The 22671-nt window shown below is 56.6% G+C and overlaps 7 protein-coding genes across 7 annotated transcripts; 4 read left to right on the forward strand and 3 right to left on the reverse strand.

The window, feature by feature from the left end:
- Positions 1-1661: 1661 nt before the first annotated feature.
- J7T54_002000 (Krueppel-like factor-like protein) lies at positions 1662-3226 on the forward strand (the record flags this gene model as incomplete). Its single annotated transcript, XM_051504592.1, has 2 exons — positions 1662-3040; positions 3112-3226. The coding sequence occupies 2 exons, from the start codon at positions 1662-1664 to the stop codon at positions 3224-3226; spliced, it is 1494 nt and encodes a 497-aa protein (XP_051363697.1).
- A 349-nt stretch (positions 3227-3575) lies between these two features.
- Positions 3576-6322, reverse strand: J7T54_002001 (Calpain-like protease palB/cpr-like protein; the record flags this gene model as incomplete). The annotated part of the gene is made up of 5 exons (XM_051504593.1): positions 3576-5217; positions 5271-5584; positions 5652-5883; positions 5941-6248; positions 6305-6322. The coding sequence occupies 5 exons, from the start codon at positions 6320-6322 to the stop codon at positions 3576-3578; spliced, it is 2514 nt and encodes an 837-aa protein (XP_051363698.1).
- A 1085-nt stretch (positions 6323-7407) lies between these two features.
- J7T54_002002 (Peroxisomal adenine nucleotide transporter-like protein) lies at positions 7408-8599 on the forward strand (the record flags this gene model as incomplete). The annotated part of the gene is made up of 4 exons (XM_051504594.1): positions 7408-7508; positions 7568-8112; positions 8169-8406; positions 8461-8599. The coding sequence occupies 4 exons, from the start codon at positions 7408-7410 to the stop codon at positions 8597-8599; spliced, it is 1023 nt and encodes a 340-aa protein (XP_051363699.1).
- A 2325-nt stretch (positions 8600-10924) lies between these two features.
- Positions 10925-16564, forward strand: J7T54_002003 (Protein VTS1; the record flags this gene model as incomplete). Its single annotated transcript, XM_051504595.1, has 8 exons — positions 10925-11444; positions 11501-12766; positions 12817-12844; positions 13462-14554; positions 14613-15441; positions 15501-15728; positions 15776-16111; positions 16158-16564. 8 exons carry the CDS (start codon positions 10925-10927, stop codon positions 16562-16564), a joined length of 4707 nt encoding a protein of 1568 aa, XP_051363700.1.
- Positions 16565-17469: 905 nt separating this feature from the next.
- On the forward strand, positions 17470-20029 carry J7T54_002004 (uncharacterized protein; the record flags this gene model as incomplete). Its single annotated transcript, XM_051504597.1, has 3 exons — positions 17470-17518; positions 17602-19164; positions 19221-20029. 3 exons carry the CDS (start codon positions 17470-17472, stop codon positions 20027-20029), a joined length of 2421 nt encoding a protein of 806 aa, XP_051363701.1.
- A 329-nt stretch (positions 20030-20358) lies between these two features.
- On the reverse strand, positions 20359-21291 carry J7T54_002005 (uncharacterized protein; the record flags this gene model as incomplete). Its single annotated transcript, XM_051504598.1, has 3 exons — positions 20359-20675; positions 20742-21195; positions 21262-21291. 3 exons carry the CDS (start codon positions 21289-21291, stop codon positions 20359-20361), a joined length of 801 nt encoding a protein of 266 aa, XP_051363702.1.
- Positions 21292-22140: 849 nt separating this feature from the next.
- On the reverse strand, positions 22141-22666 carry J7T54_002006 (uncharacterized protein; the record flags this gene model as incomplete). Its single annotated transcript, XM_051504599.1, has 2 exons — positions 22141-22435; positions 22545-22666. The coding sequence occupies 2 exons, from the start codon at positions 22664-22666 to the stop codon at positions 22141-22143; spliced, it is 417 nt and encodes a 138-aa protein (XP_051363703.1).
- Positions 22667-22671: the final 5 nt, after the last annotated feature.

The following is a 22671-nucleotide window of genomic DNA, read 5'->3' on the forward strand; positions in this document are numbered from 1 at the left end:
CCCCCCCCCCCCCCCCCCCCCCCCCCCCCCCCCCCCCCCCCCCCCCCCCCCCCCCCCCCCCCCCCCCCCCCCCCCGCTCAGGTCAGATGGAGGGGCGCAGATGTGACCGACTGGAGTCCACGTCGCAGTCCGCTGCAGACAGAAACCACGAGGTTCCCTGCCATGGTGGTGTGAGGGCGTTGGTTGCTGTTGATCTGCCGCGGTAGTCTGTCTCTGGGGCCAGGTACCGGTGAGCGCTCGGTCCCTCACCACTAGGTCTCAAAAGAGCATTGCGCATGCATGCCTGGCCAGTCGTCTGGGGATGGATGGACGGATGGATGGGATGCAGACTTGCAGTGATGCGTCCAGGATGGCGGCGGTTGATGATTCAATCAGTTAAGCCCCATTCAGCGGGCGGAAGGAAAACGCTTGGCTCCAGTGACATGAGCCCAGTCCTAGTCGACGGACCCCTCGCCTTGGCCCTGACAGAACGGACGAGGTTCTCTGCAGCAATCAGATGGGGAATCCGCCGGCATTTCACGTTGACTGCTGCTTTCGGCCCAGGCTAATTAATAAGGTCACGGACTCACGGTGCTGACTAGCCGCACCTCGTGGGGATGGGAGGCCCCCCGAAGATTATTGCTCAGTCAGTCACTTGATGCCTGATGAGGACAAGACCAGGGCGAGCGGAATGACCAGCCTTGTTTGATTGTTGCTGTAAATTTTTTCATTTTTTTGTATTTCACTCAACTGCTTATTTAAGTTGCGCGCATTAGCGGGAGACAGGGCCTTGTCGACTGGACCTTGTTGCGTTGCTCTGGCGCTACGACGTAGCAGCAGCATAGAGGAACATGAAGACTGGACTCCAGGTCCGGGACTGGACGCACCAAGAGGCCAAGAGCACTAATAGTCCAGAGGCTCCACAGACGCCTTAGCCTCAGACCTTATCGACTGGACTGGCGGCCCCCAGGTAAGGTACGTATACCTGACCTGACCTATAGGTGCGTGTACCGACTGGACTGACACTCCCTCCAGCCCGCAACATCGTCAAGAGCCTCCATCCCACTCCATACGTGCCTCCAATCTCACCACTCAGGTCTCTCTCTGGCTGTGTGATATTTGCTTCCTGTCCCTCGACTCCAGCGGTCCGAGGTTCTGCTGCCGCATCCGCTCGCACACACGCTGCGCTGCCTCTCCCACGCCGATCATTATTCAGGGTCTACGTACATACTTGAATCTTCCATCTTCCCCATCGACTTACACCGAAGTGGGCTCAGAAGGCATTCCATTCAATCACCCCAGCGCCTGCGACGGTATCGAAAAGAAGGTGCCTGGCCATTGCAAGGAGAGGCCCTGCACTTCAGAGCGAGCATAGTTGTCACGGGTCCAGTCATTAGCGGGTTGCGCTACGTTGGGCGGTCCAACTGAACTGAAGAGATTCTCAGCCGCTGCTGTCGAGGGACGTTGCGCGAGAACTTGCGGCCAGACCTGACGACTTGCAACCAGCGGCGGCTCTCCTCACTTATCCCCGTGGCTCGCATCACTGCGTCACAGCTGCGATACCCGTCCCTCTGGGCGCAGCGTTGGGACCAAAACCAATTCATCATTTGGGGCGTGGTCTTGTGTCAGCACACTCGCTGCCTTGAAGATGCGCCTTTGAACCGTCTCTGACGAAGCCAAGGATGCCTACAGTATACGAGCAGGCTGCCAGACAGGACTACTACGCCGACGCGACACTACTCTCACGTAACTCGCCCAGCACGCCCCCGATGCAACCCGTCGCCGTGAACCTGAAGCCCAGTCAATCACCCCCTCCTCAGGTCTCGAGCGTCCCTATTGTCATCCCGCCCGACCCCGACGACGGCCAGGAGCAGCGGCGCTCGCTGGGACCAGAGAGCCAAACACTCACCGGCGACAGGACACTCCTCTACTTGATGGGAGCAGGTCGGAACCTCTACTCCTCAGGGCTGGACTCGACCAGGCCACTGCCGGGCTGTGATCGATCCAATTATGGGAGCAACCACAGGAACCACCAGCTCACACCGCGCTCAGAAGTACGCTCGAATGGACAGGAGGACAAGAGTCTGGGCCGGCGGGAGTCAAGATCCGATGACGGTGGCCGGTCACCTGCGCGCGCCTTGGGCGGCCCTCACCTCCAAGTACTCGCGTCTGGAGCCTTGGAGGCCGTCGACAGACGAAAATACTCCGATCGCGAACAGGCGGCTACGTCCCCTTCTTCGCCACTGGACATATCCATGTCCACGCGCCAACTATCGATCCAGGATCCCCACTCGCCTTCAGCGCCGCGTCCCATACCACGTATAGCCACGCACGAGGACTCTCCGAATGGCTTGCTCAGCCCGCCCAACGGTGGACTCCCTTCCATCGCCTCCTTTGGACCCGATCCCGCCGGGCAGTCACTGCCCTCTCTTCGATCGACGCTCGGCCCCCTCCCGCCCTTCTTTCACCCCGACCTGTCGCCGCGAAGCGCCTTGAGCCCCGTCTACCCTCACTCGCCGCCCTACTTGAGCCCGAATCAGCTACCGCCCATGTCAAACCGGCATTGCTCGCCCCCCATCTCCCCGCCAGACAGCCACAAAAGGGGCCTGCCATCCCCTTCGTCCCTCCAGCCGTCGAGTCCGTATCATACCCTCAGCCAGGGGTCCTCCCATCGCCCCAGCGTTGATTACACCAACGGCGCCGTTGTGGGTGATATCCCAAACCCAGATCACAGGGTACCAGCCGAAGCCCCTGCCCCGGGCGTCAATCGCATGAGCATCGAGGGCATCACCAACCAAGGTCAATTTCGATGCTCCGTCCGCGGATGCACAGCGCAACCCTTCTCGACGCAGTACCTGCTCAACTCGCATGCCAACGTGCACTCGTCCGCGAGACCGCACTACTGCCCCGTGCCAGGGTGTCCGCGCGGGGAGGCCGGGATGGGGTTCAAGCGGAAGAACGAGATGATCAGGCATGGTCTCGTCCACGACTCCCCTGGCTACGTGTGTCCGTTCTGTCCTGATAAAGACCGCAAATACCCCCGGCCGGACAATCTTCAAAGGTAGCGTACGCTTTTTCACGGCCGATGTGAGTCAGGCCCAAACGAACACCAGGCTAACCGTGGCTCGGCAGACATGTGCGATCCCGTCACGTCGACAAGGACAAGAATGACCCCCAGCTGCGCGATGTGCTCGAGCAGCGCTTGGAAGGGCCCCATCGCGGTCGCAGGCGGCGCGTTGGGTCCTGACAGTCCAACTAACTATACGTACATACGGAACTGTTCAGATGATGGACATATATAGCCCAGAGCAGCGACACAAGCCGCTGGCTCACCCCCTTTCGTTTCAAGCGTGTTTTTTTCCTCTTCTTTTTCATTCTTTCCATAGAGCGAAGTTTTATATGTAGTGTGCATAGCAAAAGAATCTTATGGTAGGGATGGATGGATGCGCTGTTGATTCGGCAACGGTACAAAACAAAAGGGCGGACGTTTCAAAGCCAGCAGCTCATCTCATTGCGCTGGGAAAAATATAGTACTTGCAGTCAAACAAGCCACGATGCGGTGACGGACACGTGCAATATCAGTCCAGGTCCCATTATTAGCAGTCCTCCCACACGCCAACTTGCACAGGTGAGTCGCTGAACAACTCGGCCTTGAGGAGATGCCCATCGTTGTGCATCCCGATCCCTTCGATGACCAGCCACATGCCTTCCGCATGCGCCCGCCTGGGCTCAATGTCGAATTCGGGGGTCCTGATGGCAACGCGGGGGTCTAGGAACTCCCCGTCGCCTGATACGGCAAGGACGACTTGGTTGGGACCTGTCCCGTGCACGACGGACAGACGGATTAGCAGGCTGCCACCATGTCCGTGACTTGCGCCACCCTGTGATGCCGCCGCCGCCGTAGTCTTGGTCAACCAGTCGGCGTAGATGGGCAGGCGTCGTTGCTGGACGCTCTCGGACAACGTCAGGGGCGCGAGAGGCGTGTGTAGGCGTCCCGCTGCATCGGCGGGGATGGGTGTCACTGTGACGGGTACGTCTGACGATACACGCAGCCCAAAGCCGGCTTGCTGCCCGGCCTCAAACGTCGAGCATACAATCGTATAGTCCCCTGCGTCTACCAAGGGAGCCTCTGCCACGACGTGGCCCCGCCGATATTCCCCGGACGACACGACGACGTCGCGGACGCGGACGGAGCTGACTCGCTTCCCGTGGCCCCATACTAGATCGGCGTGGATGGGAATGTCCCTGTTGTCAGTGGACAGGAGTATGGAGATTGGTGTCGGCCTGGGGACCGACAGGCGGTACTGGGGGTTCGAAAAATACGTCGTGCACGCTGCGTTGCCTCCTGCGGAGCGTCTGGTCCATGCGCCTATCTCCTCTTTCCGATGTGACATGGCATCAACGGCCGGATGCATCTCCACTGGTTTTTGCGAAAAGACCGACAAAGTAAAGGTGTACTTGGGCAGGGGGAAGTCGTCCTGGGCGAGGACGACGGTGTACACTTTACCGGCGGTGATGTCCAGGCGCGCAAGGGTCTGCGGGGAGTCGACGTATGGCCCCTCGTAGGTCTGCTCCCCCGTGATCTGGACACGCTTGCCGCCAGAGTCGAATACGAGGATGCTCATGAAGCCCAGCTGGCGGGCGGCGGCGGCCATGGTGTCGCCGTGGCTCGTGCGGCCTTTGAGGATCCGGTGCTCGGCGTCCTGGAAATGGCGGCTGGCCAGTATCCAGACGAGACCGCCCTTGGCGGAGGAGATGGCGTATTGCGGATTCTCGGCCAGGGCCGTCTTCAGATGGGGCTGTGGCATCTCCCATTTGAAGTGGCATTCTTGACGATGGGGAAAGAGCCTAGGGTTCCAGTTAAGGTACATGGACTCAAAGTTCTGCGCCACATCCTCCAGAGAGACCCAAACGGCGTTCGTGTTCTGGTCGGTTGCCTCGGGCTGCTGGATTTGCGGCCCCTCTCCAGCCCCAGGGCTACTTGCGAGTGATGCTGGATTCGCCGTGAGCCAGCCCCCGGCCCATACAGGACCGACACACCAGGGGTTCTTGACGAGGAGCCAGCGTCTGCCATCGACCCCGGCCAGGCCCTGCACAGCATAGTCGTGCTCGCCCACGAGGCCGGCAATGCGCTCCTCTTCAGGCGACGTGACACCGGTGCCTATTGTGATGACGACGTCTTCCGCGTCGTGCGCTGCTTTGATGCGCGACCAAATGTGGTTGATGTCCACCTCGTCCCTAGAGCTCGTTAATCTCAGTAAAATGAATCCCACTCGCCCGGAGTACTGTACCTCTGGAGAAACACTTGCTCGGGGATCCAGCCCGTCAACACCCAAAGATCGGTGCCTGAGTTGCTGCCGGGGAAGTCATAGCCTCCCCTGATCTTGAGGTAGGCCTTTTCAAGGAGGGCAGGCCACAGTAGACTCTCGTTCATGCGGTCGACCACGTAGAGCGCGCGATCACTGCTCGACGTCGGCAGTCTATCGTCGATGGTGACCTTCCGCAGGCATCCATTGAAATTCAGGCGGATGACGTATTTTCCCAGAGGGGAATATCGTGGTCGACCTCGACTGTGGTCAAAAGGGAAGAATATTGATGACAGCAACTAAGGGAGAACAAAGGTGTCAGCCGACCATCGAACGGATGCCTCCAAACGCAGAGGGGCGGCTCACAGCATGCTTGCCTGTCAGCACGTTCACTGCGGCAGACAGGCCAGCGACGACTGAGCAGTCGGTGGTGATGTCCTGTACGAGATCACAGGGCTGGTTCTTGGTTTGGAAGAGCTCCGCATCCAAGTCCACGTCCTCCAATTTTGAGCCGCGCTGCTCCAGTAGTTCCTGAGGTCTTTTCCAACCGTCAAATGTCTCCGCTTGGGTGGCTGACAGGGAGAAATCGGCTTCGTCACTTCACATGATCAGCAAAAGTTGATCCTTGTGGCATAGAGGCAGGATGCGCACTCACGTGAAAGCTTGTGCACGCTCGCCGAGCTCGAAATCAGCATTGCTTGGATCTCTGTTCCAGGGTGGAAAGAAGCAGCCGTGGAGACGAGAGGCGCCCCTCAATACAGCGTCCTCGACGCTCTGTGGTACTGCCAGTTCCGTCTTGAGCAACTCGGCGTACGCGATGAGCTCCCGGCATCTCCTTCGATGATGGTTCGCTTCAGACTTGGTGGAGGCCTGCGCCGCGGCAGTCATGTACAGCTCAGCAGCTCTGATGGCTGTGTCCAACGCATCTTGACCGCTGACTCGGGCGAGAAGAGCCTCAGCGGCCTAGCGGTCATGTCAGTCTCGCGGGCGGGAAGCATGGTGTGGCCTGCTAAACTGACCTGGAGTCTCCTCTCCATTCCCTACTCTAGCGGAACATTGCACCTGGTCGCTTTGGGGTGATCGGTAGTCCACTGGGTGGGTAGCGGGGCAGATGTCTTGACGGATGTCGGTCAGCGAGCGACCTTGTGAGCCGTTTGTCGAGATTGACGTAAAGGTTGAGGTCAAAGACAGGTGGGTCGCATGAACATCGCGACCGTTGGGGACTATGATCAACAGCCCCCAGCCAAATTCTCATCGAAGGGCTGCTGAGCCATCGCGGTGACTATTTAGCGGACTGGCCTCTCAATTACGTAGAACAATGCTCATCAAATAGATCGATCGTAGCTGTGATAAGAATGAGCGTGTCCTTTATCTGAAGCTTGAACGTTGACTGCCACCAGTATCGTTTGCCCTCTACGTATTACCGGGTAAGCACCGAATCTGGCTGATGTCATAGGCTTTACCACATGCAAGTGGATCGTTCGTCGGTCACTATCGCTCCAGGGAAACATCACCCAGGTCTTGTTGGAGCCTAGGAGACTCAAGAGCGAGACGCTTGTTCTCAGGTTGGTGGCAAAGATTCTTTTTAGTTGCGAATCGGATCCGCTGTCACCTCTGCGTGCTTTTATTCGTACCGAGTCTTGAGAATCATGAGTGCCAGCGCTGCCGTCCATGACTCCGGTCCTTATTCGACGCAGCAGCCGAGGTCAGCCAGGCAAAGTGGCTACCCTACGTTAGGCCCCTAGGCGCGGTTGCAAAGGCGCCTCTACCCCAACTCCCAGTGTGGGGAATTGCCGAATGACGCCCGTCCTTGACCGAGGTCCATGCGGCCGGCGATGAGCTGGATCCGCGTCCAGGTTTCCGCCATTGATCCTGGATCTCGCCATGCCTCCGAATTCCAAACTCACAAGAATGCTGCGGTCCTGACGACTTCTGTGTCTGACTTGCGTACCGCCTGCCCAAAACGACCGCATCGCCCCGAGCATCGTCCTCTTCGCTCACTCCGTCGGTCGTGCGTCTTCCAGACTCCCGAAGCTCGTGACAGGCCACTTTCCGCGCTCTCTGAAGCAGTCGCTGCGCAGCACTGCAACCCCTACAGATTCACCAAAGAACACCTAGAAAAATGGCAGGACAGTCGAAATTTGAGATATCGCCCTGGGGTAAGGCAGTGGCCGGTGCTAGCGGAGCTGTTCTTGCGAACGCCCTCGTCTATCCGCTCGACATGTAGGCATACTCCAAAGTGTACTGGCATGTGTGTTAGTGCAAGCTGACCTCGTAAACAGCGTCAAGACCAAACTTCAGGTGCAAGTAAAATCGGCAGAGAAAACGCCTGAGGATCCCAACGCACCAGTCTATGCGTCTACGTGGGATGCCCTCTCACGAATCTCGGCCGAGGAAGGCATCAGAGGGCTCTATGCTGGTATGGGCGGATCCCTTATCGGTGTCGCGTCTACCAACTTTGCCTATTTCTACTGGTACACTATTGTGCGGACCCTCTACACCAAGTATTCCAAATCGACCTCGGCTCCCTCGACCGCCACGGAGCTGTCGCTGGGTGCCCTCGCCGGAGCCGTTGCGCAGATCTTCACAATCCCCGTGGCCGTTGTCACCACACGCCAGCAGACAGCCTACAAGCACGAGCGAAAGGGCTTGATAGCCACGGCGAAGGAGGTGGTCGAGGGCCCGGACGGTATCACGGGACTATGGAGAGGATTGAAGGCCAGTTTGGTACTTGTCGTCAACCCCGCCATTACCTATGGCGCGTATGAGCGTCTCAAGACGGCCATGTTCCCAGGCAAGGTTAACTTGCGACCTTGGGAAGCATTCAGTGAGTTGAGCCTGCTACTAGCTAGCCTTGGGGTCGCGCGCTGACAGTGACATTAGTGCTGGGAGCCATGTCAAAGGCCTTGGCAACGTTGGCCACGCAGCCATTGATTGTCGCCAAGGTTGGATTGCAGTCAAAGCCACCACCTTCGCGCAACGGAAAGCCCTTCACCAGCTTCATCGAGGTCATGAAATTCATCATTGAGAACGAGGGTGCACTGAGCTTGTTCAAGGGAATTGGACCCCAGATCCTAAAGGGTCTGCTCGTCCAAGGCATTCTCATGATGACAAAGGAGAGGTACGTGGACATCCCCAAGCACAGCGTACACGGGTCAGGCTAACAATCGCAAAGGGTCGAGCTCATGTTCGTCCTCTTCCTTCGCTACATCAAGGCAGTCCGGCTGGGGCAGCTCAAGACCGCCGCTCAGCGTGTGTCCACTGCCGTCAGTGAGGGCAATATGCCAGCACCACCACTGAAGTCCTCGACCTGAGAGAGCTTGTAGGGAAGTGCTGAGATGGCTATTGGGTACCTCGAGTGTCGCCGCTGGCGTTGATTGTGAACTTTGGGCTCTGGTTGTTGCGGTCTGTACACGCGCCTCGCAAGAGGCAGTCCAGCATGAGATTTAGAACGTATAAATTCAACACCAAAAACAGACGACATGGCCATGACACGAAGCTATACGAGTGTGACTAATTCTTTGAAAAGGCTCAATTGCCAAGCTGGCTGTTGAGCAACGGCGATCTGTTGCATCGACGTCTCCCCAAGCCCGCGGATGCAAAGCGCTTGCTCATTGGCAGATTTTGCTTAATCATACATCATGGCCCCACCAATTCACACTCACTCAGGGCAGGGCTAGTGTTCCCAGAGATCCCACACAATTTTTGATACTCCCGCTTCGCATTTCCCCCAACTTAGTTTGTCAACCTCACAAACCGGAAATCAGTCGCCATGGCCAGTACGTTGCGCAAAACGACACAATATGGCGGCATATTTTGCTGACATTTGCGACAGAGTCAAAGAACAGCTCCCAGCACAACCAGCAGAAGAAGGCGCACCGCAACGGGTAGGCTTTCCCAGCACCGTCAACCAACCGAAGACTCGCCATCTAACTCCGCATAGTATCACGAAGCCTAAGACTTCGCGTTACCCTTCGCTCAAGGGCACCGACCCCAAGTTCCGCCGCAACCACAGGCATGCTCTGCACGGCACCGCCAAGGCCCTGGTACGATATTCTCTCCCTTTCCCACAGTATGCACGAACGACGGGGTCAGTGGGCTAACAAACCATGTAGAAGGAGGCCAGGGAGGGCAAGCGTGAGAAGGTATAAGGGAAGAAGTGCTCTGGTCACAGATGGAGTTCGATGGTACATTGACGGGCTTGGGACTTCCCACGGCGGATGGCGCTTTGCGATAGACGAAGTCGACGAACCAACTGTCCACGAACGAGATGAAATGACAAAATATTCCGTCAAAAATAGCCACGTGCACTTGGATACCTCGATTTGCCCGGGTCCAAAGATGCTGGATCTCCCATGAACAATGCCTCATGATCAACCGACTTCACTTATGCTTGGTCAACCTGAGGCCGTCTTCCCCCCCATCACATGGCACCAGCCTGGAAAGCTAGCCTTAGCCTTCCATCAGCATCAGGCCTCTCATTATACTTGGTAAACTTCATTCTCAGGCCTGCCGAGCACTGTTGTTTTGTTTCATGTCGATGTGATGCAGACGTGACTGCTTTGCCTGCCGCAAGCTCCTGTCAGATTGCACACATGGACCGTCTTGGCCCAAACCGCGCCTGCTGTTCCAGTTGCAGCTCCAGTTCCACCTATGTTGCGTGATCCCCCAGGCCCTTTGTGATAAGTCGTTCAAGACCCCAGCTCTTGAATGTGTCCTAATAATGATTCAAGATGCGAACCGAACCTGCCGATAAGCCCCGCAAGCGACAGCGGCTGCGGATAAGGCTCGCACCGCCCAATCATACCCTGGCTCTGAACGCCTTTGGCAACGGGGATAAACTAGCCCCGCCGCTGACAACTGCCGCTCGCCATGTCGGATCAGCACGCGCAGCGACTCAGACAGCTGGTGGCATGATATGATTGATCTCTTTGTCGAGAAACAATTTGTCAAAGACAAATTATCCTCTTCACCAGAGCTTAAAAGTGCTGTATCAGCTGTAATCACCTGTAAAGGGGTTTCGAGCTAGTCCGGGATCCGTTAGAACAACCTGAAACTTGTTAGGTAAGCAGGGAGAATGCACCTTGGCACCAATTGGGTTAGTCGCAGCCAGGCTGGCTACAGTAGCTGGCCCCGTCTGCCACGGAAACGGGCTTTGTATCCGAAGTCTAACATACTACTAGCCAGCAGCAGCAGCAGCATTTTCGCTTCGTCGCCTTGCAACTCGTCTGCCCGACTTCTCTTCCATACCTGCCAGGGAGCAGTCGCTGTCGTTTCTCTTTCGCTCTAGCAACGTATTTTTTGGGGCTCAGCATCTACATACCTCGCTCGTCGTCTTCCGGTTTGTGCTCTCCATGACGCTGGGGGGGATCTTCCACGGCCGATGCTGACTTGCCCACCCCTACAGCTACATTCTTATTCTGCCCTTGGATCATGATTTAGTCCTGCTCGAATATCGAAATCAGCCGAAACTCCTTTGAGGTCAGCTGGTCACTGCAGGAGCCGCGTTAGCATTTCGAAAGCCCAAAATAGTACATTGGCCGACACCCCATTCACTGGATCGAGCCCAACGTCCCTCGATACCAACATTCCCCACAGCAGCCTGTCTCGAGCCTCATTCGTGCTCGCCGGCGCAAATAATGAACAACATGTCCGGAAATCACTCGGGCGCTAACCGCAACAGCACCCCGGAGGCGAACGCGGGCTCCTCGCTCCGCCCTCCCTCTTCCCGAGCCGTGGGTGCTGGCCATTCTCTCCGCGCGTCTGCCGACGTGGCTGCGTTGACGGGCTCCTCTGCAGCCAGTCGCATCCGTCCTTCGTCCGACTTTTATGGCCAGAGCCAGCAGGGTCAGGGAACGGGAGGGTCTGAAAATGATCCCCAGGACAAACTTGCCCAGCAATGGATCGCGGACATTGACCAGTACGAGACAACGCTGGAGGACATGGCCGCCGCGACGCTGGACCAGGACTTCAAGGATGAGCTGAGTGCTATTGAGCAATGGTTCCGCGTCCTTAGCGAGGCCGAGCGAACGGCTGCTCTCTACGCACTCTTGCAACAAACGACACAAGTGCAGATTCGCTTCTTCATCCAGGTTCTCCAGCAAATGGGTAAAAACCACCCCATGTCGGGCGTACTGTCCCCGGCAAACTTTGACAAGGGTATGCAAAACTGCTGGAATGACTTTAGGATGTGCTCTTACTAACGGAACAAAAAGATCCCATGTCGAACCGCCTGAGTGATGCCATGAGCAAGCTGAATGTGGAGTCCAGCCGGACTTCCTATGCTAGAAACTCGACCGTTGGCTCGACGAAGCGTAACTCTGTGCTCGACCCCTCGACGGTCAACGCCATGTTCCCCGATGCCGCTGCCGCCATTGCTACCGAAAAGGCCAAGTTCACCCAGCAGACCGGCAACCCGCCGCCTTCCAACAGGAACAGCCTTGCCGTCGACCCTGCTCGAAGCTCGATGCCGCCTCCAGGGTTCTCTGGCGAATCTAACACTGGTAATCAGTCGTCCCAGACGCCCATGGGCCAGTTCGTCCAGCCCCCTCCATCCGCAGGCCTACGCTCTCCTCGACCCCCTCTGTCGAACAACGCACCAATCCAGAACACGACGTTGTCTGCGCCTGACAAGAACCAGAGTGAATTGCCGATGCTGTCGCCGTACAATCCAAACGGAGGCAACTGGGCCTCCATGGTCAACACTCCGATGACAGCCAACTTCAATAATCAGGGTGGCAACAACAACAATAACGGAGGGAACCAAGCCGACATGATTGCGAATGCGACGGCCATGAAGCTTGCGGCGTTGTCCACCGTCAACAACCGCTTCGCTTTGGACGATGTCCGCAAGTACCGCAGGACGAGGTCGAACGATGCATCTGGAAAGGGTCAGGTGCCGGCTTCGCCTGGACCCCAAAACATGAACTTTCCAGGCACCAACGTTGTCATGATCAACGAACACGGTCAGGTCTTGAGCCAGGAGCAGATTATGGCTCTGCAGGCCCAGCAGAACATGAACTTTCAAGGTCAGCGGTCGAGGCCCAACTCCCCTGGTGCTGCCATGCAACCCGGCATGGGGCCTATGCACTCTTTTGCGTCCCCGCAAAACAATGGTTTCTTGAGTGCTTACGATGGGTCGTCTGGGCTGATGAACAACGGTATCCCGACTGTCAATCTGGGCCAGCTTGGAGTCACCGGTCACGAGGGCTATCTGTCGGACCACTCCGACATGGCGCGAGGACGCTCTCCCCGTGGACGTCGCGGCAGCTCGAAGCCCCCAGAGGACCCGACCGATCCTACCTTGTTGCAGGACATCCCAAGCTGGCTGCGCAGCCTGCGTCTCCACAAGTACACCGACAATCTTAAGGACATGAAGTGGGTTGATCTGGTCGAGCTGGATGACAAGGCCCTGGAACAGCGTGGCGTCAATGCGCTGGGTGCTCGGCGCAAGATGCTCAAGGTGTTTGAGCAGGTGAAGGGTAGGTCCACTACGGAAGCAATACGGATCACAAACTGACTCTACATGCAGAAGCGAAAGCCGAGGGCAAAATTGCCCAGTAATGAGTTGATGCGATTTAAGAAAAGGTGATTTGATGCGGAGATGGAATGAGCTGGGCACAGGTTCGGTAACCTAGGTTACGATGTACAGGAGAGCTGCGCTGCGGTTGTGCATAGGTACGAGCAACATGAATTCGTGATGACGGGGATCGACGGAATAAGCATCAGTTTGAATTGGTAATCTTCGTGTTGCGGATCATAGGTAAATCGAATGCCTCGTCGTGTGTAACCATGTGTTCTGCTGAGGTAGAGAGCCAGCCACCTGTGCATATCTCCCACTCGGCGTGTCTAAAACCTTATCTTGCGAGTTCATCACTCCATTGCCATCAACTCAACGACACCAGTTCAAGCTAGCTTCTTAAACATATTTTGGAATCTCTCTGCGCTATCCTGAATAAATGAAACCAAAACCCTGCCAGAAAAATCGATCTTCGTTGCCGAGAGTCCGCCGCGCGCGCGACTGATTTTCCATGCTGCAAAAAGCCGAACCACGGCGACGCCAGAGTCGACATGTCGCGGCGCAACGATGATGACACTCGCGACGAGGATCCTCCCACCCTGTGCGCATCGCTCTCACCTATCTGATCTTCCGTAATTGAAGCTAACACGATGCTAGCCGGTCCGGGTCGGAAGCTTCTGACGCAGATTCTGATCTCGAGGAGTTGCAGGGAGACATAGCCAAGTTCGATGCATCAGTACGAGACTTTCTGGCTTCCCATCGCGGCGCAGACAAGAGCGCGCCCGCAGCAGCAGGTTCTTCTGCGCCCTCCATCCGTGGGGGGTCCTCCCTTCGTGGCCGACTGCGTGGCCCGCGTCAGGCAGCCAAGCCCAGGGGCGACATCACGGCTAGGCTCTCCAAGGTCAATCAGGCCTTCCTGGCAGGCGACTATGAGCGCGCCCTCGATCTCGCCTCCGAGGTAGTCCGCATCAATGCCGAGACGCATCAGGCATGGACGACCCTGGCCTCCGTCTTCCGGGAGATGGGGGAAATCAACAAATATCTCTCCGCCTCTGTCTACGCCGCCCATCTACGTCCAAAGGAGGTGCACGGCTGGCTTCAATGCGCTTCGACTGCTCTCGAGATCATTGAGACACAGGGAAGTGATCCGGAAACGCTACATACAGCTCGCCTCTGCTACTCAGCTGCCCTTCGTGCCGATTCGAAGAATCTGGAAGCCAGGCTGGGCAAGGCAAACGTCTGCCATCGTCAGGGCCATTTGGCCGTGGCCATCAACGAATACAAGCACGTACTCCGGAGACGCCCAGATGATCTCGATGTCGTCCGCCAGGTAGCCGAAGCGGCCCTCGACAGTAAGCACTCCGAGTCGGCCGTGAACTCTGCCGTCGCTGCGTACAAGAAGTACTTTGAGATCCAGCTCTCGAACCCGGCCATAGTGCCAGACCAGGAGCTGTGGCATGATGTCGGCATATACATTGAACTTCAGTCGTCGCGTCGTCACTTTCAGGAAGCCATACAGGAGCTTAGACGTCTGGCTCGATGGTTGGTCGGCAGATCCTCAGAAAAGTACTGGGACGAGTACGACGAGGATGATCGTGAGTGGGACGCCGAGAATACGCGACGGCGTCAAGTGCCACAGTTCAAACCTGCCGAGACAGACGTGCGGTTATACGGCGATTCGCTGCCGCTTGATCTGCGCGCCCGCCTCGCCGTCTTCCGTCTGGGGCTGGATCATGATGAAGAGTCATTTGTAAGCCAATGAATCCAGTCATCTCCACCAAGCCTTCTTTGTACTGACCGTGTCGCAGAAACATTTGTCGTGGCTGGATCCTACCGAGCATCATACCCGTGAATTCGCCCAGGATTTTCCTTTCTTGGTGTATGAACTCGCTTGTGAACTCACAGCACGCGATCATCCAGCTTTCGCAGCCAAGTACCTTGAAGTACTTCGCGAGGTAGCCGGCGAACCGGACGCCGCAGTCTTGTTGCAGCTGGGGCGGGCTTATCTCTACAGCAGAGAGCAGGCAGCGGCCGAGGAATGCTTGCTCACTGCTTTGGAGATTGATCCAGACGCCATCGAGCCTCGCGTGGAGCTGGCCAACCTTTACGAGTTGGCCAGGGAAGATGAAGAGGCCCTGATCTTGGCAGCAGAGGCCATGGCTCTTCGCGAGGCCCGCTCCACACACAACGAAGCTGAGGCAAGAACAGCAGCGGGCGGCCAGCGACAATCTCGTGCGGGCCAACGCAAGTCCGGCACTTCTACACGGAGAAAGCCACAGGCTCGGCCTGCAGACCCGACGGCGCCCAAGAAATCGGTCATTCCTAGAAGGTATCGACCGAAACGTCTGGGCGCACCTGGTCAGCGAAGAAAGGAGGAACAAGAGCACGCTGCCAAACTGTCTCGTCAGTACGAGACCGTGGTCGGGCTAAAGGAGAGCCTAAGGGCTGGTCACCTGGAGCTCAAGGACGAGTGGATGCAATCATCCCAAGCGCTTGTTGATGACTTTAGGTCACTCAAGCAGTTCTATTCGTGGGATAAATATCTGCAGCTGTTGGGAGCCCAGAGTTCCTTCCAGCCGCCGGCCCAGGGACAGCCTGGAAGTGAGCTTTTCCAGCTGTACGAGCGTCTCACACGCAGTAAGTCGCCCAGTCTATCTGTGCTTGTGACAAGCGATACTTACATCGGTGCCTCGCAGCTCTTGTACCTCAGCCAGATCAAGCCCGGGGTGACACGCAGGCTAGTGGCGTGAGTGGTCACCAAGGCATTTCGTTTGATCAGTGGTTGGACATCTTCCTTGACTACGCCGTGGGCTTAGCAATCGACTTTCGCCGAGAAGAGTCGTATCGAGTGTGCGAGGCTGCGCGCGACTCGACCGTGTTTCAATCTTCAGCCCACAATTTTCGCATCCATATCGCTTGGAGCAGTAAGTCGTTTCCTTTACACAATGTGTTGTGATGCTAAACAAGTCAGTCTGCGCCGTGTTTACCAATGACGAAGAAAAGGCCATCCAGGTTGCCCGGCATCTGATGAAAGACGGCATCAACTCGGACTCGGATCGGATGTTTGCCATGCTGGCGAGCCTCTGCCAGTCGCCCATCATCTGGTATACGTCAGGTCCAGCGCAAAAGTTCGTTCTTCGCCAGATCAGAGCTTTGGACACTGAGCAAATGACCGCGTTGTCGAAAAGGAGTGATATAGGCACCGAAGTCAACAAAGCCCTTCGTGAAGATATCCGACTGGACGCATGCCTGCTGATGATGTACGGGCACATTCTATTCACATCCACGAGCTACACATATGCTTTAGGTACGAAGCCTGCACAGAGTGAAAGTCGAGTTTGCTGACCATGCAGGGTACTTTCTACGCGCTCATTCTCTGGACCCCGAGAACCCGATGATCAGCCTCAGCATCGGGCTTGCATATGTACACTACGCGCTGAAACGCCAGGCGGTCAATCGCCAGTACCTGATCCTGCAGGGTCTGGCGTTCTTGACCCGTTACGTGGAGCTCTGCAAGAAAGAAGACAGCGAGGCGTCCATGGCTGAGTTGTACTACAACATTGGCAGACTCCATCATCTCTTGGGGATATCCTCACTGGCGCTACAATTCTATTCCCAGGCAGCGTCATACCTGGACAGGGACGACCCGGACATGAAAGATCTCGGACTGATGATTGCGACAAATCAGATCATCACGCACCTCGGTAGTGACAGGCGCAGAACTGCACTGAAGCTCGTGAAGGAGCAGGTCATTCTATGAACATTACTTTGAGCAGATTAAATAAAAGTTTTTCAATTCGAATTTGAAAAGGACGTGGACACTTGGAAGAGTTGGCGGGGTGGTGCTGTACAATGACAGACACACCAGATTTCACACCGACAGCGGGCGCTACAGGCCCGAGTAGTCTGTGTGGAAATGGGCCCAAGGATTACCTACCTTACCTATGAAAACATCTCGACGAAAACATCACATGGCTGAATGGCACATGCATGGCCAGAGGCCAATGAAAGTCTATGAGTCTGTAGGGTAGTCCAAAACCTGATCGCATCCGGCGTTGTGCAAGCCCCAAATGCCATTTGCAAAGATCGCTGTGCTCCGCACTAGTCCCTTTTCGGCTAACTCCAAGGGCAGCCATTGGTGAGGTCATCGTCAGGGTGCTTGTCGTGACGTCATGTTTAGTACACCACGAACCTGAGCTAGTAAAGCGCGATCGACTAACAGAATGGCAATGACGAGGTCAAGGTTCCCGACATGCTGCATCTGACTGGCGAGAGAGATGGAACGTACGTAGTGCAGCGCACCTGAGCTAAGTTGATTTAGTGACCTGAGTAGGTACCAAACCAAGTACGGAGCAGTCGGCCAAAGCCCGCTGATCACTTGATCTACCGGCCGGCCCATCTTATTGATCTAACTACCCCAGCATCCCCCATCTGGTGATACGATTTGGTTGATCGTCATCCCTCCATCCAGCTCGTGCTGTCTCGCATCCCTGGCCCAGCGAAGCATAATTGCCATACCAGGTGCATAGCCGAACGGACCGCCCAGATAACTTCCTAGACCCTATACATCCCAGCCAAAGCAAGGAACGACTCGAGGGAGCAACTACAGTTGCTGTCTTGTCACTATCGAGAGGTCTCTCACAAGCTCACTGTCCGCCCTCCATCATGACGGAACAAGCCATAGCGACAGAAGCTCCGCCTGAGGCTCTGCCAGGTATGTGATACCAAGCTCGGGAACCCGCTCTCACGTCCTGTGTAATTATGCACCTCTGCTGATCTCATCACTGACCCATGTAGCAGTCAACAACTCTGGGAGGCTCAAATATGCGGACCCACGATCACTACCAAGCTTCCCCTCGTCGGGGTTGAAATCCGACGGAGCAGCTGCAGGTGCAGCCGCGTCGCTGGGATGGAGCAACCAGAAACCCGTTGAGCTTTGGAAGCCAGACAAACTGTCCTCCGCCTCCGCCGCCGCCGTCCTTGCGACAGACTACAAAATGGCGCCCCAATGGCAGCCTTCCGCCAATTCGGATGGCCACAAGGCTGCACTGTTGGCTGTTGGGTCTGCTAGCTCCGCGCTGAAGCAGAACAAGACGACAGAGCCGCCTGCAAAGGGTCAGCACGACGGCTGGGGCAACACAGCTGCGACACATGCCTTCCGTCAACCAAGCCCTCGGAATGAGCCCACAGACGAGCAGTCGAACTCGGGAACCCATGGGTCGACAGCAGCGACGCAGGCGTTCGCAGCTAGCCGCACTGATATCATAGCTCGCGCAAATGCGCCCAGCCCTCAGGTGGCCCCGGCAGATCGACCGCTCGCCGCTGCCATGGGCGCCATGGCAATGAACAGACCACGCTCGTCATCTAGCCCCATGTCGCCTGCGCCTGCTTCGGATACCGACCTTCAATCGCGTGCTGCCTCGAACGCGTTGAGTGGAGCATCCGTGGCACACCGCGCGTCCATGCGCCCCAAGCCCACAGCCTCCAATGGCGGTGCCGTCCCTGTGACCACGATGACGCGCAACATGTTCACTTCCCACCCCATGGTCAAGCCCGAAGCGGATGAGCGGGATGATGCCGAGCGGTTGCATCAGTCTGCGGTCGAGATGGCCAAGAAGATGTACAACCAGCAGCAGCAGACGGTCGAGCAAGCCAAAGCGAGGGGAGAGGATCCCGACAAGTTCACGTCCCCTCACTTGAGCCTCCAGGATGCTGCATACAAGCAAGCTCAAGACAGGCTGTCGAAGCTTGACGATGAGTACTCCAAGAACCGAAACATGCAGGAGTACTACGGCAACACCCAAGCACAAGCGCCTCGGCGCCGCTGGTCTGTCGCGAACAAGCTGAGGCGACGCGATTCTGACGAAGACTTTGACGATCGAGAGGAGTCACAGCGAATTCGCCAGCAAATGTCCATGTTCTCAAACAAGTTGACCGAGGTCGACCAGGCGAAGCGCCAGACTGACCGTGATGCACTGTTGGCCGCTGCCCAGCGCAATGTAAAGGCTCGTCTCCATGGCATGGACGAGAAGGTCTACAGCGATACCGGCAAAATCAACCCAGCCTTGCAAAGCGACTGGAACCTCAAGGCGCAGCAGGCTGCCCAGCTCTCATCCGACGCCCGCAACGAGAACACCGGAAAACTCAACTTGGGCGGCGGCATGTACATGGACCAGGAACAGATTGATGCTATCGCCGCGAAGCGGATGCAGCCCGTGCTAGATGACATCAACGAGAAGGCAGAGAAAGAGCGTGAACGTCAAGCGGTGCTGAAGGCCGAGGAGGAGGCTCGCAAGTCCGAGCTCGCGCGCGAAAAGGAGAGGGATCGCGAGGCCAAAGCACTCAGCAAGAGAATTCGAGGTAAGTTGGCAAAACTCCTGCGACCTCCATAGCGCACAGCTAACCAATGGTCACAGACGAAGACAAGGAAGAGGAGAAAGCCAGGAAGATGCAGGCCAAGGAAGAGGAAAGGGTCAAGAAGGAGCAGGAGAAGGCTGAAAAGGCTGAGCAGAGGAGGCTCGCCAAGGAGGAAAAGCGCAAGTCGAAGACCGGTACCGCTGCCGATGACCAAGAAGAGGAGACTGCGCCCATCGATAATGCCCGTGTCTCAGGAGATGATGCGATCTTGAACGATGAGGTGCACCCGGCAATGGATGCAGAAGATAGGGAAGCCGATACTATGGCACCCATTGACAGCACCCTAGGAGCTCCGTCCTCGCCCGAGGCCGCCCGTAGCCTGTCCGCCGTACGATCTGGTGCCGACGAGGAGCATCAAGACGAACAGCATGGGGCGGACCAAGACGAGCGCCAAGGTCACCATCGCCACTCATCCGGATCCAAGCTCAAGGGCTGGATCAAGAATCGCCTGTCACGCGGCCGTTCCATGAGCGAGAGAGACGGTGACGCTGCCGACGAGGAGAAGAAGAAGAAGCGCACCAGCTTCTTCAAGGGCAGTGGCGCACTGAAGAAAGACAATCCCAATGCCAGCAATGCCAGCCTGGGGAACGGGCCCTCCAGCATGCGTGATGTAGCAATTGCAGGGCACGCCGACGGCGAGGCAAGCCAAGCTGCCCCTGAGCGAGATTCCAGGGGCGTTAGCCCCGTGAGCTCGGTAGCCAGAGATGAAGCCCCTGACAGGCTCGAACCCCCGAAGCCTATTGGGGAGAGGGCGCCTCGGGCCAGTGTCAGTCCTGGCAGGGACTCTAGGTTCCGCGAGGAGATGTGAGCGGGTTATTACTATTGGAATGGTTTGTGTGCGTTGTTTCTTTTCGATATCCTGGGCGAAAATTTCGAGCGGACGATTTTCAAATGTCGCCGACACAATGAGTTGGAAATGCGGAGTGGTATTCAAATTGGAACAAGGATGTATTGTAGTAATAATATTCATCATATATACATATATCTAACATTTGATCGATGATCTATGCGAGTATCATGTTCGACATTACGCTTCCGACGTGTACCTCGCAAACGCCAAACGCCAAACATGCGCAATAAAAATACCAATTGTCACGTTCTCTTCCCTGGATGCTCCAATCACCGTCATCTCCCTCATTAAAAGTGGCCATTGGTGTTCGCGCCATGCGCCCGGCCAGGCAAGCTGGCCTCGCTCTCCTCCATCTCTCGCGGGCTCCTGGGCTTCGGGAAGCGCATGGCGCGGTGCTTCGTCCGACGCGCGGGCCACAGGTCGATGACAAAGGACAGGACGTAGAATGTGAAGATGAGGGAGATGATCCACTCAAAGTAGGCGGCAATGTTCTTCCTGTCGGTAAAGGTGAGGACGCCAAAGGCAACGGCCAGGCCGATTTCGAGAAAGATGAAGATGAGCTTGACCCAGAACGAGGCACGGAGGACGCGGTGCTCGCGGTGTTCTGCGGGTGATTTGTTAGTCTACACGCTTCCTAGGAGAGCAGAGGATATTTTGATGAGGTACGTACGGATGCCCAGGCGCTGGTACTCCCAGCAGATGAAGATGGCCGAGATGAGATAGCCGCCGATGAAGAGAAGCAGGAATATATCGTGCAGTTGTGGGTGGCGGTACGTGTCGAAGATGCTGAGGCAGATGAGGCCCACGGTGCCGACAACGGCAAAGAGAATGGTCAGGATCACGAGCACCTTTTCCAGAAGTGTCTGGTTGGGCACCAGGCGACCCTTGTGCCGCAGCCAGCGCTCGGCGGCAAAGGACAGGTCAAACGTGACCGTGGTGACGACGGAGCCGGCGATGAACAGGGGCTTGAGCGTAAAGGCGCCAATGTCGCTGATGTAGGGCAGGTACATGTTGCGGTCGAGCGAGGGCAGCCGGCTTCGGTCCATGTCCACGGTCACGAACCACCACAGCAGCATCCCGAGCAGCATGCCCAACCACACGCAGGCGGGAAATATCGGTAGCCACTGTTCCTGTTAGCTACACGGACTGGTTTTTGCTGGAAGGGCGTTTCGACGTTGTTATCCACCTACCCAGTACGAGATCACACCGCGGACGGCCATGGTGATTGATGGTTACAGAGTGTAACCTGCTGCGTTGTGTCGGCGTGTTCACGATGATATCGCTTGTTGTTGCCCTCGTTTGCTTGCAGTTGGCCTGGTCTAGCGAAGCGACAGCTTGTTATGCACCTTGGGATCAATCGTGTTGCTTGCTGTGTTTGTTGTCCAAAAGAAGCTAAGCCAACAAGGGGGTGGTAATCCAAGACAAGGACTGGACGGGATGAATATATGGCAGGACAGTCGACGTCACGGCTCCCAAATCAAGACTGGGACTTGGCGTGGCTTGGAAGAGTAGCGTCCCCAGGCTGCGAGAATTACCAAGCCTCAATCGAAGGATTGGAGCTCCGAATTCGACATGCTGTCTCCAATCCATGCCTAATTAATGATTGTGACGTGACGCGCGGGAGCACCATCGTCAATTGTGAGTGGGCCCCCTGAAGAAATCGAAGATCATCGGATTTGGCTGCAGCTGTTCAAATTCGGGCAGGCAATAGACCCAGGAACGAGTGTGCAGTCTGTCTGACTTTAACTGTCAGGCCTCCACCCCTTCTTCGCTTCCCCGGCAGTCTCTGAGTCTTCCGTCTGTCTATGACATCATTGCCAATGAATGATCAATCCCAAACACAGACAATCGAGCGGGAACATGGACTAGTAATAATTCTGATCGAACTTCACTCCGTAGAAAGTCTCTGCATTGCTGCACCATCGAATATTGACATTAGGAGCTCTGGTCGGTCTATTCTCTCTACTATCCCATTGGAAACGCCTTATGACGGCAGATCTCGCACGGATGTGCTGCCCACGAATGTGCCGCGGCCCGCCCGAGCTCAAGCCCGTTGTTCTATCTGCCGTCTAAGGAAGGGTGCTAAAGTTCTCCCCCGTGATGGCTGGGATGGTCGCGAATTGGCGGAATGCTGTGCGGACGCTGTAGGGGGTGCTGCCGTCCAGTGCGCCGTACTTTTCGAAGATGGTGGCCAAATGTTTTGGACTGTGCAGGCGGCGGCCAAGCTCAAGGACAGCATTCTGCAGCGTAGAATTAGCAATGTGACGGGCGACAACGCTGGGTTGACTCGCGTAATCGGCCACACGAAAACTGTCGACGGCCACGAGCAGGTTCGTCGCCGACTTGAAGTCCAGGTCCTCCATCCTGTCGCCGAGGATGTCGAGGGTCTCAATCATCGCCTCGGCATACGGCGGTGATCGACAAGTCAGCCCGGCACAGATACGGCCACTCGCGCCGCGAAAAGAGGACATACAAAGAGGTAGCAGTTGGCAATCTCCTCTTCCTCTCGCTGAACTCTTTGGACAGATCTGAGTTGTCCATGTCGGCATCGAACAGGTTCAGGTCGAACTCCACATCGTAAAGCGCTTTGCGCATCGGCT

Source organism: Emericellopsis cladophorae (assembly GCF_022114955.1).
Source record: "Emericellopsis cladophorae strain MUM 19.33 chromosome Unknown NODE_10_length_638493_cov_120_236322, whole genome shotgun sequence".
Taxonomy (NCBI): Eukaryota; Fungi; Ascomycota; class Sordariomycetes; order Hypocreales; family Bionectriaceae; genus Emericellopsis; species Emericellopsis cladophorae.